Source organism: Chionomys nivalis, chromosome 25 (assembly GCF_950005125.1).
Source record: "Chionomys nivalis chromosome 25, mChiNiv1.1, whole genome shotgun sequence".
Classification (NCBI taxonomy): domain Eukaryota; kingdom Metazoa; phylum Chordata; class Mammalia; order Rodentia; family Cricetidae; genus Chionomys; species Chionomys nivalis.
Genome location: NC_080110.1, coordinates 33,717,560 through 33,734,286, shown reverse-complemented (window position 1 = coordinate 33,734,286; position 16,727 = coordinate 33,717,560). Strand labels below are relative to the sequence as shown.

Genomic DNA, 16,727 nt, shown 5'->3' with positions numbered 1-16,727 from the left:
ATTTGTTCATTATGAAGATGATCGGGAAACATCGCTGAGTAACAGCGTTTGGATTTCTTCGTGCACCCTGTGTGTGCCCTAGTAACGGAAGCCGTACTGGGAAATCAAGTAGACTTCATTGGTTTCAAGCTCTGGAATTAGGTGAAGCAGTGTTCTCCTCTCTTTCATGTGTGTGGCGTTGTTCTACATGAGCTGTATAATGTGGGCCCCAGCCTTAGCCAGTCTCCCTGAGAGGCTCATGAACTCTGAATGCTCGGGCACTCTCTCTGCTGGGAGCTGGAGAAGCTGTAAAATGGAAACTCAAGTGGAAGATGTTCTAAACAGTCTAGGCCCGGCCGTAATTCTGAGATGAGGAGAAGCCCGCAATTCCAGAGGCCCTATTCACCTTTCCATACCTTTCTCTGTGAATGTGGCCCAGGACCCCAGTTTTGCTTATGGGATCCTGATGTGGGAGGAAGCAGATAAGGACTGTGCCCGAGCCTGAGGGGGGCTGACCCTCAGGTCAGATGGCCCCTGCCTATTGTTTGACTGAAAATGACAAAGGAATAATGCACCCCTAGTGTGGGAAACCTGGGGGACCAGAGAGGAAGCAACCCAAGGAAAAAGAACATGTTTCTGAGTCTGTCAGTCTCTGTAGACCTGTCTCGCCCTGAGACATGAACCAGGTTTCCCTAGTGTTATCTGGAACGGAAGCCAAGAGAAAGAAGCAGAGCCCCGGGTTGACTAGGCAGGAGTTTGGGGGTTCTTGTTTATGTTGTGTGTGGTTTTTCTCTCTTTCATTTTTCTTTTGCTTCCTGATAACGGCAGCTCTCAACGAACGCCCAGCATTATCTTCCCTTGATGAAGTCCCCCCCCAAAAGAGGAATATAAAATCGCACCGTCTCCCTCACTTTGTGAGGGATGAGCTGATTAACGTAATGACCAGTTAACATACTCCTGACCTTCACACCTTCCTCTCGGGCATGGCGGGGAGGTTACACACGGCCCAGTGATCTGATAAACCCCAGCTTTTCTTCTCTTTGAACTGTCCCCACAAAAGAACCAGAAAATTCAAAGGCAGCTTTATAGAGGACCCAGAATCTGAGTGCAGTACGCTTTGGTCTTTCCTTCATTTTATTGGTGTTTGTCCTGAAGTCCTGTGGAGCCGGCAGCTCTTTGACTCTTCTGTGGGGTCACATAGGAAGCGCCTCAGGTGAATATTCTAGAGAGAGGTTGTTGAAGTTCACAGGGGTTGGGCTAAACCAAACCCTTGTTCCCCTAACTCTAGTCAGACTCAAGTCATGTGACTCAGAGACACCTATAAGGAAAACATCCCCTCTGCAAAGCTAGAGGTTCACTGGTGGATCTCCCAGGGGAAATTATTCAAAGTGGGAGCAACTGTCTGAACGATCTGTGATTAATGTTTTGTCAGAGGGGAATAAATTGTTGTTACTATTACTGAAAGGGAGCTGGGCAGGCAAAGGCAAGAAAAATGAGAACCGACGTGAAAACAGGTCCTGGACTCACGCTTCAAGTGCTGAAGCAGATCTGCACAGGGCTTTGCCTGGCCGTTATTTCCCAGAACCCCTCTATAGAAGCCTTAGGTTTTCTCTCTTACCTCCTAATAGCTCCCTGTTGCCCCTGCCGTGCCACAAGGAGATATGTATGCTCTGCAGATATAAGCCCAGCACGCGCTAAGTACATAGAGCTGCCTGCCCGGCCCTGTCAAGAGTCTGATGGAGTCGTAAAATACCAACATACCAAAATCCCTCTCCCTCAAGCATGAGACTTGTTACTGGTAAGGGTGTTCTTCCCTTCTGCCTTCTCATTAGCCCTGGGCTTTGAGAAGGAATGGGGAGGAGAAAGGTCAAACACCCCACTGACAGCCCACAGCCTTAATGGCGGTATTAAATGCCAGTTTGTATTACCCTGGTAATAATCTAATTTATTTTGGCAAAAGACAAAACCTCTCTCTCCTCTCTCTCTCTCTCTCTCTCTCTCTCTCTCTCTCTCTCTCTCTCCCTCCCTCCCTCCCTCCCTCCCTCCCTCCGTCCCTCCCTCCTTCTCTCTCTCTCTCTCTCTGTCTGTCTGTCTGTGAATTCTTTCTGTAATTTCGTTGAACTAAGTTCCTCAGCAACACCATATGCTTCCCAGAAACTATGCCTCAAATGCAAAAAGGAAGGACACCCCATTCTTCCTCCCTGCCACAACTTAACGCTTGCAGGTTTTAGAGACAAATTCCTGAGTGTTTGATCTGGTGTTTGGAGACTAGATCAAAATCTGCTCCCTGTCCCTTGTGCGCTGTTTAGCATATTCAGATCCGTGGGAACCTGGAAGTCAGCCTGAGCCCCTGGCTGCAGCAGTCTCTTCTCTGCTGTAGCCGGGGCTGGCAGAGGGAGCTGTGTGAGCTCTCAGCTATGCCTGCATCCGGGACTTCCAAAGAGCTGGCCTGGGAGGACAGAGAGGGAGCTGGGTTATTATTCTTCCTCATATTGAAATGTTGCTCTTTGGGAAACTGGACTAAAATAAACATTCACCACTGAAGAAACCAAGGAGCCCAGCCACCGCCAGGGCACTGAGAAGCAGACAAAACCTGGCAGTGGGTAGCAGGGGGCATGGGATCCTCGCTCTTCCCACGGGGTGGGGCGCTCTCTCCAGCCTGATGCCCTGTTCTAGTGTTGCAGGTTCTTGGCGGCCTGAACTGGTGTCAGAAAACCATGAGTAGCTTCATGGGCTTCATCTTGGTTCTGAGGGGTGACCCAGCTTCCATGGGTTCACCTAATATATGTGCCTCCTCTTAAAACAAATTACTACTTTCTGAGCACAACAAAGGCCCCCTCCACTCATCACCACAAACCCCTGCCAGTGTCCCAAAGCTGGGGAGTTTTCTCCCTCTTAAATCTCAGAGACCCGCTCAGAATGCCAAGAGGGCTCCTCCTCCCTTCCCATCACATTGTATTGTTGAAGGGGTGTGGGCCAGCAGATGGAGGTTGCCTTTTATATGCAAATATTTGGACCCCTCTTACCCACCTACCCTCCCTCTTAGAGGACCCTTTCTGCACTGTCCAAATGACTAGCGAGAGTTCCCACCCAGCGATAGCTGCTAATGGCTGTAAGGACAGCTTGAGGCCTGAAGTTGACTTATTTTTGACAGTCCCATACTGATGCCAAGGTGACCTCATGGGAAACGGCCTCTGTAAGAGGTAAATGACTTAAAGCAAAAGCTCATGGGAAGGAGACAGCATTTGAAGTCTCATGAGGGAAGGGACAGTTCACACTTCATGATCTCTGGCCATGTGCCGGCCGCCATATTGGATGCTTACGGCAGAAAATCTTTTCTCTGCAGAAGCCTTGAGATTTACAGTTTGGCTACTCCAGACTTACAGGCGAGGCAAAGAGGGGCCCTAGAAGCTAAGAAATTTTTCCAGAGCCATCCGTTTGGGTGGTGTGAAGGCAAAGATGAAATCTTGGTGGTCTATGACCACTGATCCTCTTGTCTGGATCACTGAATAGGTGACAGAGCTACAAAACACCAGAGTTTATTGCGCCCCCCTCGGTGGGTACAGAAGAGCTTCAGCCTTCCCATAGTTGTAGCCTTGTGTTTTCTCTACCATCCCTGCTGTCCTCCCCCCCCCCCCCCCCCCCCGCTTCCCCAGCTCCCTCCACCCCTCCATTCCCACCCCCACCCCCGCTTCCGAGTTCCGCCTGTGAATTTTCCAAACTCCAGTCCTTCCCTGGCAGTCTTTTTTTTTTTTCTGCAGAACTTTGTTGATCGATATAGAAAGTTTAGGACAGGGAAGAAAAAAACATTCTTAAAATTCAAAACTCATCTCCTAGGGAGATTCTTGGCCTTGGAGAGAGTGAGCATTTCCAATGACCGTAGTTCCATGGAGCTGCCTGGGCAAGCATTTGTGAGGAAGGCACTGGTAACTATAGCTGTTCCCCATCCAGCTTCCAGAATTGCCTGCTGCCTCAACCAGCCAGGTCCCCGGCACCCACAATTCACCTCCTGTCCTGTCTTCAGCTGCTCCCTGTCCTTCGCTTCCGGGCTGTGTGTTTTGTGTTTGCTTCATGTCCAGGACATGTCCCTCAGTCTGTGGCACATATATGTCCTTGTGTTTGGACTCACTGTGAATTCTTAGTGTCCTCCTGTTTCGTGGCCTCAAGAAGCGTCTTCTTTCATTGTTGCCAGCCCAGGCATCTCTGGGAAGGTAGAGCTTGGAAAACAAACCAGGAGCGAAGGTAGCTAGGGGGGATTTCTTTGTATGCTAGTCTCGATAAAAAGCAGCCTTGGACTGGTTCCATGCTCAGAACAAATTGACTTTTGAATGTGGGGGATAATGAGGTGTCCACCAGCTTGGTCCGCTCTAGCAACTGCAACCAAAAAACGCCTGCTCAGAGAGCTGAGCTCAGTCTGTGAGGAAAGCTTCCATACAAGGGCCTCACAGTTGGCTTTCATTCTAGCTCGGGTTTCCCATCCCATAAAAGGCATGCCAGGAAGCTGTCCAGAAAACTCAGGTTCATGTCTCACTTGTAGAATACTGTGTCCTACAGAGAGCTGTCTGATGGGGAGGTTGTCACACACACACTGCTGCAACTGAGCAGAGAAGCCATGCTCAGAATGAATCTCAACTCCTCGGAATGGGGTGGGGCCCAGAAGTCTCGGGATATTCCCTACTTTTCTCCCTCAGGTTAGAGCCTCCTCCTCCCAGAAGAACATGGGTACCAAGGGCAGATAACTGACAAAATTAAGGTTCTAGGTTAAGGAAGAAATGACACAGGACAGATGTGAAGTCAGTCTTCATACTACTACTATGACACAGGGATCCTAAGCCCCCAAATTAGCATAAATGTGTGTGAATCACTGGGGAAAATCCATAGCATCCCCCCACAAACACACCCACACCAAAGATAGTTTTACATCTCTAGGTAACAACTGATTTCAGAAGAAAAGCTTGTACCTGTCCTTAAAACACACATGGAGAAAATCATAAAGATGTGATTGAAACCCCGCTACTCAACCCCCCCCCCCAGAAAAAACCTGGATGCAATAGCATGGTTTGAAAGGAATTAAACCTGCGAACTTAGTCATGCAGTGGATTTGGGAAAGAACTGGAGAAGCCATCACTATGATGAAGTTGCTCCCAAATGGACTGAGTAGTGAGCTTCTGAAGAAACAATCAAAGGAGAAAAGACCATCACGTAAGAACAAGTGCAGGCTACCTCTGGAAGGTGCAGCGGCCAGGAAATTACCTAAAAACCTCAAGGCCGGAGATGGCCCATCCTATAAGGTTGCTTGCCACCAAGCCTGATGAACCTAGGTGACCCCTAGAGCCCACCCACGGGCTGGAAGGAGAGAAGAGACTCTGCAGAGTGATCCATGGGCATGCTGCGGCATGCTCATACACACATAAACAAAGATATTCATAAATTAAAGTACTTTTGCAGAGGACCAGAGTTTGGTTCTTAGAACCATATCAAGTGACTTATAAACATGAAACTCCAGCTCCAGGAGACTCGACACCCTTTTCTGGTGCACATGCATGCACACGTGTGTGTGCACATGTGCACACATGCACACATAACACTTGAGTCGTAATACACAGTCTCTAATACTACACCTTAAGAGTTATTACTCTTAAGTTACATCAAGATTTTCATTGTCCCAAGATGATGTACGCTCATCCCTGGACCATTGCTAAAGGACTTATCTTAATGTTCATCTATAGCAGGAAACAAAAAAAAACCACTCAGGGTGAAAATGGCCTGAGACAAGCGAAGACGTTTGTATGAGCATTGGTTCCCTTACGTACCCAAATAATAACTGATAATGGTGACCACTAGAGGCTTAAAGCCAAGGCAAAGTAAAATAGTACACCACTGTATGGATGGTGAAGGGAAGGGTTCTAATGCCATTTTAGTCTTTTTAGGAATAAGGCAGAAATAGTGAACTGTATATTAAAAATTGAGTAGGATTGCCAAATGGACAGAAGTAAATAATATCTCAAGTATCACCTGTCTGTGGGTGTCAATGTTTAAAAGCCGTTAATATGGGAGAGCAGAAGCAGAAAAGGAAACGAATGGAAAGCCCAGAACAAGCCTTCGTACGCGTGTGCGTGTCTGTGTTCTAGAGAAAGTAAAGGCCAGATCCACCAGTGTCATCATAAATGTGAATCTTCGTGACAATACAGTTGGGTGTATTTTATTAGCCAGGCCCCATTGGAGAAATGACATTCTTAAAGCAATGAGATTTAGAAGCCTATTCTGCTCTGTAAACTCTATAACTGAATGCTATCAAGGTGAGCAGGTGGCATTAAAAAGGACTGATTTCTTGCTTCGGGGACTAGAATGTCATTATTTAGGGATGATTGATGGGGAAGTGATTCTTTGGAAGTGAAAACAGATGAACGTTTGTCGAGTTCTTCCTAAGTCCTGATTGGGGCCTGCGAAGAAAATTAAGAGCGTCAGAGAGAACAGGTGCTGTGTGTTAGGGAAGTATCGTGCCTGGGTGTCAGGAGAAGGAGGACTTTCAAAAGGCGATTACACGGTTAAAGAACACAGTTGCAGGATGTCGGAGGGGATGAGCCCTGGGATTGGGCTGTCAGAGGACAGGTAGGGAGGGTACAGCGCCTCCTGCTGAGACACTGGGGGAACGAAAGGAAAGGAAAGAAATTGGAGGAACAGGAGTGGATTTCTGTACCAGGAAGTTCAGAACCTGGGACTCTAGATTGGTTGGTAGAGTACTTACCTAGCATAGACAAAGCCCTAACTTCAATCTCCAAGACCCCATAAAACTGGACACAGTGGTACACAGGACCCTAGGACTCTGGAGGTAGAGGCAGGAGAATCAGAAGGTCAAGGTCATCTTCCAGTTCAGCCTGGGTTAGAGGGTCTCTCTGACATAAAGCTTAAAACCTGAGGGAAGGGCTGGAGAGATGGTTCATTAAAAACTAGGCTCACAATCAAAACTTCAGGAGAAACGGATTGATAGTGAAATCTCAAAGAATTTATCTTTCAGTAAGTGAGAGCTGTATTTTAAAACTAAAACCTCAGTGGATGAGGCCATTGTCTCCAGGTGACCCAGGACTCAACTTTTAAAAAGTCAAACGCTCTATTGTATACATGTATGAAGTTCTCGTGCGCGCGCGTGTGTGTGTGTGTGTGTGTGTGTGTGTGTGTATGGAATCAAGAAAAAATAATGCTGAAGCTAACTCTGGTTTGAAAATACTGGGGAGGACCGTTCATGCCTGTGATCTCAGGACCTCAGAGGCCGAGGCAATACAATCGCAAGTTCAAAGACAACCTGGCCTGTAGGCAAAATCCTGTCCCCACAAACTAACACAGTGAAAAACCAGAGGCAGAGTGTGGGGCTGCTCTCTTGCCCAAATTCCCTGACTAATCTCTTTCTGGTCCCCTAGCTGTTTCTCATGACGGCCAGCCCTGCTCAGGCCTGTTTGCCTCGTGAGCAGACAGCCATCAAGAACTCTGTCTGGGCTTGTCAGAGCTTCCTTCTTTTCTGACTTTTTAAAACATGTTTCCTTGTCAGCCACATTTTCTCACAGTTCACCATGATTTTTTTCTTTTCTTTTCTTTCTTTCTTTCTTTTTTTTTTTTTTTTTTTTTTTTTTTTTTTTTTTTTTTTTTTTTTTGAGTTTTTGGCTGTCCTGGAACTTCTCTGTAGACCAGGCTGAACTAAAATTCAGAGATCCACCTGCCTCTGCCTCCTGAGTGCTGGGATTAAAGGTGTGTGCCACCACTGCTTGTGTCAATGATGTTTCTGAGTCTCCAAAGTTAAGGTCCAGACATGATCAATCACCAGGATAATAAATATCACCCTAATGTAGCTGGTGGCAACATTATTGCTAACCTCATGGCTATATTTTACATGTACAATATTATATACAACTAAGAATAAGCTCAGGCAAACCCCAGACTGTCCTGAATGTGTAGAATGTGGGACTGGGGTATTCATGTAGTTCTTTAGTCTAAGGTCTCTATTTTTTAAAAATATTTATTTTATTTGTGTGTGTATGGGTGTTTGGGCTGTATAAATGTTTGTGCACCATATGCCTGCCTGGTGCCCATGAAAGTCAAAAGAGGTCATCGGACCCACTGGTACTGGAGTTTTAGATGGTTTGAACCACCATGTAGGTCCTGGGAACTGAACCACAGCTCTCCTCAAGAGCAGCCAGTGCTCTTAACTGCTCTCTCTGTCTGGGCCATCTCTGCAGCCCCTCTCTCTTTCTTGACCACAAGAGGAGACTCCTTAGTTAGGACTAACTGCTTGCATCTTTCCTCATGTCTAACAGACTTCCATGTCAAGCCAGTAATTCTCTCAGTATAGTTAGAAAAAGGTGTCTCTCCTACCTACCCACTATCTGCCCACTCGGAGGCGGCATTCATTTTGCATTCATTACAATGTGTGTAACACTCTGCTGGCCACCTGGGCTGCATGAATAGACTTAATTCTTCAAGGCTGTACAGCTTGGAATGCTGCCAGCCCTGATCATTTACTGAAATCCTTGTTCTTAAAAATCAAGTCTGTTTTAACCAGAGTGCTGTACATTCTTCGGAGGTTTAGAGAACACAAGGGCATCTGTCCCAAGATCCCGAAGGTAACGCTGAGGTGCTCCGAACAGCGAAAGGTCACGAGCGCCTTGTAAAAAGCCCCATTGTCGGGCTTCCAAGAGGCCATACGTGCGGTGACATTTATTTTCCTGGTGATTTATCAGAATCTGCCTCTTAGCTGTTTAGGTTCCAAGCATGATTTAATCATGATACAAATAACAGACTCATTATCAGAGCTGGGCTCACCTTCCCCAAGCTTGACAAAATTGATCTTTAAACCAAAATGCCAGTTGCCATTTATACAGAGAAATACAGCTGACTGATTATTTCAAAGCACAAGAAGTAGCATATTCTTTCCTGGTAGGCAGGCCTACACAGGGGGCAGACCGTAATCAGCAGGTTATTTGGTGAACGTGAAATCGGAAGAAAGATGACTCACCTGTGTTTCCTGGCACAGGCTTAGACGTAATCCATTGCACACTAAGTCCAGCCCCGCCAGACGTCTTTGAAGTCTCTCAACTGAGACTCGGCCCTGATCAATACTGAGTAGGAACCGGCCAGTGTTTTAGTTCATGCCTGTGCCTAGCAGTTGACAGAAGCCCGTGCCCACAAACTCAAACTCTCGCCCATGTCACACTTTCATCTCTGGGTGTTAGCCCGTGTGTTAGGTTAGCATCATCTTCTTTCGGTTTACAGTTGAGATCTCAGTGAGCAATTATCTTTTCAAATTCTTGAGTGATCCTTCTCTGCCCTTACAGTGTTGCGTGAGCTCCTTCCGCTCCTTCAGCCAATAGCCGCTGAGTGGGCGTGTTCTCTCTGCGGCTATTGGCTGAAGGAGCGGAAGGAGCGGAAGGAGCTCCCGCAACATTACAGGAACTATAGGAAAACATCATGCTGATAAATGCATAGTCAGTCACCGCCCTGAGGCACTACCAACCACATGCACTCACCACCCACCCTTCACCTTCTTGTTATACCACATGTAGTCTCTTTAAATTCTTTAAATTTTTGAACTTTATTTTCCAAAAGGTTTAACACAGCCATGAATGGAAAATACATTTGATACAAAAGGAAGATGGCCTTAAAAATAAACACCTCGAAGACAGGAGTTCCTGCGTTTTGTTTTGTTTTTGTTTCTCGTGTGCTTATTTAGCCAAAGACTGTTCGTCATGGAAAACTGGGCCTGTGTGGATCTTTGTTAAGATATAAGAACACCAAAGTAGGATTCTCTTGGATCCATCGCAATAAATAACATCTGGAGTGACTGAGCCATGGGAGAATGTAGAAGACCATTTAATGTTGTTCGCTAAAAATACATCAGGCCTCCCTCCCATATTTGGGGAGAAGATGCTTCTACTTAGCCTTTTGAGGTTGTTGTTTTAGTTTTAGTTTTAAAGATAGTTGGGAAATGTATGGCTGTAGTGATGCATCCTTCCCAGCCTTCCCAGGCCTTGTGTCTGTCCATGCTGTTCTGACTGTCTTATTCCTGCTTCCCCCTACTCCCACCCCACAGGTACACACTGGCGGCTCAGGACCTGGTGATGCGTGCCCGAGGCGTCCTGAAGGATAGAGGATGGCGGATATCAAATGACCGACTGGGCTCGGGAGACGACATTTCTGTATACGTCATTCCTTTAATACATGGAAACAAACTGTCATGAAAGTGACCCAGGGGACTGGGAGGGCAGACAGAAAGAAAACTGGGATGCCTCTAAGCAGAGCGGAACTGGGGAGTGCCTGGGCTGGATTCCAGGTGATGCAATTTCTTCCCAGCCCAGATGGGGAATTTGCTGCCAGGAGGCCAGTGGCTTTGCTTTCAAGGTGACCCTTAGGTTTCCATTCTTTTTTAATACTAGGTCTGGACACTGAACAAGAGCAAAACACAGTGTGCTACTGGGTGTTATTTTTCTCTTAGTTTCTACCGTAGGGCCCCTGGGTGGCTATTGCCTGTTTGGGGCACAGGCATAAATTTATTTATTTTATCTAGAATAGCAGGGACAGCCTTTTCAGGTGTAACTGGCAGATGACTCCTCAGTCTGTCAAGCTGCCAGCCTCCCTCCAGGTGAAGAGCCACATTGAGAAGTTGGGGACCATGCCTCAGAAAGCGTGAGCACCCATCTCCAGCGACTTCAGGGATTCTGCCTTGTTCTGTCTCATCCCTTCTCTTCTCCCGTCTCCCTCCGTTTCTCTAGAGTCTCAGTGGTAATGGTGGGGTGAGGCAAAGGTTTTTGTTTTTGTTTCTTTTTGACATTCCTTGAATCTTCCTCGTTTCTCTCCACTGGGACTTTCCAATTCATTGCTGAGCAGGTTCCATATCAGCCCAGTCTGATCTGACTTGTCCCATGTTCTGTGTCCCATACACACGTTCAGTTGTCCAGAGCAATGACCCATGTAACAGACTGTCTTTGTATTATAACTTTTACCCCTGAGTTCTGTTTTCTCACCAAATCAATCTTTGCTTTAACGTGTGGGTGATTCACTGGCCCCACAGACCCTGTTCTTTCGAAGGTCCCTCTGTGCATCTTGAGATTCTGCTCTGAGAGAGGGGTTGGTTTTTCACTTCTGGACTGGGTGGGTACTCTCCCCCCTTCTGTGTCCTGGAGACACATAGGAAGCAGCATCCAGTACAGCAGCGTGGGAGGGAAGAGTGTGGGATTCAGGCTTCCTAGGTTACTCTCCAGCCCCCTCCACAGGAAGTGTGAGCATCACAGTTCTGCCAAGCAGTCACACCTGTCACCTTCGCTCCACGGTACATGGGATGACACTTGAATAAAAGTGAATTTGAATTGGGGCTAGTCATGTTCTTGCTTCCCTCCCTGTCCCTCAAGGGATCCATGCCGTAGAATCCTAAGAGCCAAGACCCCTCCTCCCACTTTGCATCCACCTCCACCTCTGCGTGTGCTTCGCAAATATAGCAGCAGCGCACATGTGGAGTAGACTCTGCCTCCTGCTCCTTGAAGGACAGCAAAGTTCAGCTTAAGAATCTCCTGTCTTCTTGAGCAGATTGCTGCTCTGCCCAGGGACCCTCACATCAACATCTGATTGCTTAGCCCTGTTCTTACAGTCTTCCAGGATATCATCAACTTAGTGTGATTCAGACACTCTTCCAACCCAAGAAAGAAAGGAAAAAAAACAAACAGTGGTATAATTTTCCTAAAATGCTTGCAAGGCAGTTCCAGGTCTTGTGTTTAAGAGAATTCCTTCCCGGAGGAGACAGAGGAGCAAATCCTCCTGGCTGGTAAGTCATCCACATTCCTAGAATTGTAGATATCTTCTTAGGAAAGGCCTGGTGCCTTCCTCCTCAGGAACTAAGTCGCCACACTGTGTAGAACCAGTACCCCACTCCAGCAGGTAACATACTCTGTGTGTGTGTGTGTGTGTGTGTGTGTGTAACGCATGTGCGCGCCAACTCGTTGCCTGAGAACTGTGGGCTGCTGCCAAGGCAGGAACATCTTAATCTACTTGTCCACCCCTCCTCCTTCAAGAAGTCTTTAACCCCCCCCCCCCCAGACATCTCTGTGGGGAGTGGTTTATGGCAACCACTTGCTTCTCTGTCAGAATATGATGCTCTGGATCATATGTCCGGGCTTGTTTCAGCACTGTGGTCCTCTTCCAACATTCCCAGTTCTCAAAGCCATGAGCCCATGGGAAAACAAGAAAGTCTTGAAGTCTGAAGGAGCCAAGCCACCATCTTTGAAATCATTCCCGCCTTCCCAATGCCTTCATATTTTTGCTTTTCTGAACTTCTCCCTGGGTCTCACCTTGACCTTCTCCAGTCTATTCGGTTGACCAGAGTCAGAATTTGAGTATAAAAACACTTCATAGGTGTTGTGACAACATTCTCCTAGTCCATTGACTGCCAAGGCACATCTCAGCAAAACAAAACCTGGAAAACCCAAACTCACATTATCCTAAAGCCTAGGGTCATGCTGATTTTAGTTAGAAATTCTCTTCATGAGACCCTGTGGGTGGGAGGATTTTAGTCTCAAGCTAAAGCCCTGTTTGTGTTGTGGGGAGGGAAGAAACGAGGGGAATAATTCAGAAGCAGGGAACATGATCTGTCTGCCCGTGGCAGACCTATCCAGCACTGTTACTGCTCTGTGCATTGATCTAGCTCTGTTTGGGCCTCATTGTTTGCCTGGGCTCCAAGTCACCCTGTTCCCGAACAGTAACAGTCTATGTAACAGGTTGGTCCTTCGAGCATTCCTGGAAAGGTCAAAAGACAACACACTCAGCAGAATTCTGCAAAATGTATTTCTGTGTTTAGAAACCATGTATGACTGACTTATAGCCAGACCTGCTTGCCCTAACGGCCTCAGAGGGGGCCTTGTGTAATGAAAAGCATTTGATTTCCTAGTCAAGTCTTTATGGGTGTCTTGGGGGTTGTGTGGCTACTTCCTTTAATGAAAGACTCTTTCAACCCTAAATCTCCTTGCTCAGCGGCCTCTGCTCTTCGTCTTGCGGTGCCTCCCTGAAGAGTGTGAACTCCGAAGCATTTTTACTAGGTGGCAACTAAAGCTTTGTTCTTCTAACACCAAATGTCAGCAGCCAAAGATGCGCAAGGGGCCTGCTGGGGTTGTGTATACCCAGTGGTTGTCCTTCTGGCAGAAAGGGAGTGGGGGGCAATCGGGCTGGGCCGAATATGCAGCTGTCTAATCGGAACAAGCCAGAGAAGCCAGTGTCTCAGTTATTTTCCACAGTATTCAATTCTGGAGGATTTGGAGGGTTGGATTTTTTAAATTCCTAGCAGCTTACCTCGATGGGGCTGTGTGGAGCCAGCTGTGTCTTCCCGCCACACTTCCCTGAAAGTCCCTTTCTTGAGGGGAATTCTACCCACAGATGGATACTGATGGGCAAAAATAAGTCTTCAGAACCGAATTTCACTTCAAACCTTGGCAGTTTGGCCGGGGACTTCAGTTTCCCAAGGCCACTAGTTTAGCGTCCCTTTGGGAAGGTTTCCGGTTTTTAAAATGCTGTCTCTGCTTCTTCTCTCCCTCCCTTGCCCCCTTCATCCGCCCATCTGCTGTATTTGCAAGGGAGCAAATGCCGGATGCTGTTGTGTGCACTGATTTGAAGGTGTCGCCCTTCCTTAAGTGAGCCAGGATCTCTGATGTTTTCAGAGTGTGTATGTTGTATGGTGATGAGATTCTAATTTCAGTGAATTGGTGCTTCTGGGCCAGTTGGAGAAGAAAGCAATGAAATTGTCTATGCAAGGAACAAACAGACTGACCCTAAAGCCTTCGGATCTAGTAGTAGAGCAGCCTTTAGCCACAGGACAGAATTTTGTGTTTGGAGCTCATAATTGTGAGGGCCTGGAGACCGCAGCGCCCCTCGCTGAGCAAACTTTGGGTGCTATGTGGCAATGTGGCCAGTGTGTACGCTGGAGCTTTCAGAGGACACTGCATGAGCAGCCTGGCTCGCTCGCCTCTTCCCGGAGCCCCATGGCCCTTGTCAGATGTGAACGCCATTGGGGGAACAGTGCTCTTTCCAATTCACGATGTTATCTGTGTAAATAACGTTAAGTTTCCCTTCCTGTGTCTTAGGTGAAGCTGTGTTCATGTAGCAATCAAGTAGGCGTGACCAAATAAAGCTGTAAATGTCTAGTTTTCAACTGGGATGTGCTGAGGACGGAGAGCCTTTGTCCTCCACTGCCCATCTCTCATTAGAGGAGTATTTTGTGTGTGCTTATGGGGTCACAAAGTTACTCCTTCATTCCCATTTTGCTTCTTAATATTCTTTGTTTCTTTGGAAACCCAGGAAGGCCCCTAGTAGGGATCATTTGTAAGAATATGTATGTCATGGTCTGGGTTTCCAAAACTACTCCATGTCCAGTGAGTTAAGAGGAATCTGCCTGAAAACGGTTTCAGAACCATGTACCCTTCTCCTTTGTGATCGTGAAGCATTGCCTTTTGTAAACCCCAAGTGAGGACTGTTTAAGGGGGATCTATTTTGTGCGTTTTGAAACCTAGGTGCAATGTCCCCTGGAAAAAGCCCAAGAACTGTACATGCTCAATGACATTTTAAATAAAATACTATATATGTATATATAAATATGTATATAGGATATCTTTAGCAAAGTGTCTCTGTCTCTTGTCTTTGAAGTCACTGTGCGGTCTCTTCTCGTCAGGTAATGGAGCCATATGAGACTATCATGGGTTAATATGAGCTTGTCACATGTGAGCACAGACTCAAAATCTAAAGGGAAGAGTCACCATGTGTAATATGTATAATATATATATATAATATGTATATATATATATATATATATATATATATATATATATATATATATAGTCACACAAAGGATTTCGGAGAGAAAAATTAGTCCCAAGAGTAATTTTTCCAATTTAATATTCCATATAATATATTTCAATCATACTCACCCCAACTCTCAGATCCACCAATAGCCTCTACACACACACACACACACACACATATATAATCTTAGTCTTTTTTCTTTTTTCCAAATTTACATTTCCTTTTTAAAAAATATTTATTATGTACATACTGTTCTGCCTACACGTATACTTACACACCAGAAGAGGGCACCAGATCTCATTACACATGGTTGTGAGCCACCATGTGGGTGCTGGGAATTGAACTCGGGGTCTATGGAAGAGTAGTCAGTGCTCTTAACCTGTGAGCTACTCTGAGCTATCGCTCCAGCCCTTCTTTTCTGTTTTTAGAAGTTCACTTTGTGTTGCCCATATATTCCTGGGTGTGGGGCCATCCACTGGAGCATGGTTGATATATTGGCAGCTGCTTACTGGTTCTTCCCTCCCTCAGAAGCCATCAGCTACCCACGTGACCCCTTTCTCCTCATGCTAGAATGTTGATGACTTGCTCTTGTTTAAGCAGCCACAGCGCTGTGAACTTTTGATTACAGACTTTTCTGGTCATGGCCGGAAGAAACTGTTTTGGTACAATCCTCCCTTTACCAATAGTTCTTCCGATCTTTTTGCTCCCTCTTCTTCATTGGTTTCTTGGAAAGGGTTTAGGATATAGATGTCTCGTTTGTGGCTGAGTGCTCAAGAGGTATTCTTAACCAAAGACAGTAAGAATTAACACACACACACACACACACACACACACCAGTATCAAAGCATCCTGAGTGCTCACAAGACTTAAATCCAGGCACGATGGTGCATACCTGCAATGCCTGCCCTCAGGAGGAAGACCATCAAGAGTTAAAGGTCATCCTCAGCTACATGGCAAGTTTAGACTAGCCTGGGTTACATAAAACTCTGTGTCTCAAAAAAAAAAAAATAAGTAAGCTATAAGCAGTGCCAACTTCAAAGTTTCTTTGCCAAGTAGAGTAAAACATCAAAGAATATTCTGTTTCATTTTCTAATCCAAGAAGTTAAAAGCAATCTGACCAATATTAATAAGATGTTGATCTGTTGAGGATGCTTAACCAAGATCCCATCAGATGTCTGAAAAAAAACTCGTAGTAGTGAACTTTATGGACAATACATTCTTCCATATGCATATGTACATTTTTGTGAAAGAGTCCGGTTTACAAATTACAGAGTTGGATGTGGTGGTTTTTTGCCCAATCCTGGTACTTAAAAGGCTAAGACAAGACACAAGTTCTAGGCCAGTCTGAACTATAAAGCAAGACTCTGTCTTGAAAAGGGGGAAGGGGAGGGGTGGCTAGAGAGATAAGTCTGTGGTAAAACTGCTTGCCACGTGATCGTGAGGACCTGGATTGAGATTCTCAGAATTCGGGTGAAAACATGCCCGTTAGCCTGAGCATCTGCAATTGCAGCACTCATAGAGAGAGATGACAGGCCCAGGTGGGAGAATCCCCAGAGCTTGTGGGTCAGAACCAGTAGAAAAACAGCGAAGAGACCCTGTCCCAAAGAGAAAGGGATGGCTGACTTTCTAGTCCTACATTGTCACACATATATGCCTATGTTCACACGCCCATATCACAAGGACACATATACACAAAAAAGACAACAAATAGCCGGGCGGTGGTGGCGCACGCCTTTAATCCCGGCACTCAGGAGGCAGAGGCAGGCAGATCTCTGTGAGTTCGAGGCCAGCCTGGTCTACAAGAGCTAGTTCCAGGACAGGAACCAAAAGCTACGGAGAAACCCTGTCTCGAAAAATAAAAAAAAAAAAGACAACAAAGTAAAATACATCAATTATCTTTTTTAAAGTTTAGTAAAAGTTAT

At 46.2% G+C, this 16,727-nt stretch overlaps 1 protein-coding gene across 1 annotated transcript in view; it reads left to right on the top strand.

Moving 5' to 3' along the window:
* Ppm1h (protein phosphatase, Mg2+/Mn2+ dependent 1H) overlaps positions 1 to 14,613 on the top strand; it is a 260,866-nt gene extending 246,253 nt beyond the window's left edge. The window contains exon 10 of the mRNA XM_057757710.1: positions 10,061 to 14,613. Within this exon, the coding sequence (XP_057613693.1) occupies positions 10,061 to 10,208 (148 nt within the window). The 3' untranslated portion in view covers positions 10,209 to 14,613. The remainder of the gene's footprint in view (positions 1 to 10,060) is intronic.
* The last annotated feature ends 2,114 nt before the right edge of the window (positions 14,614 to 16,727 follow it).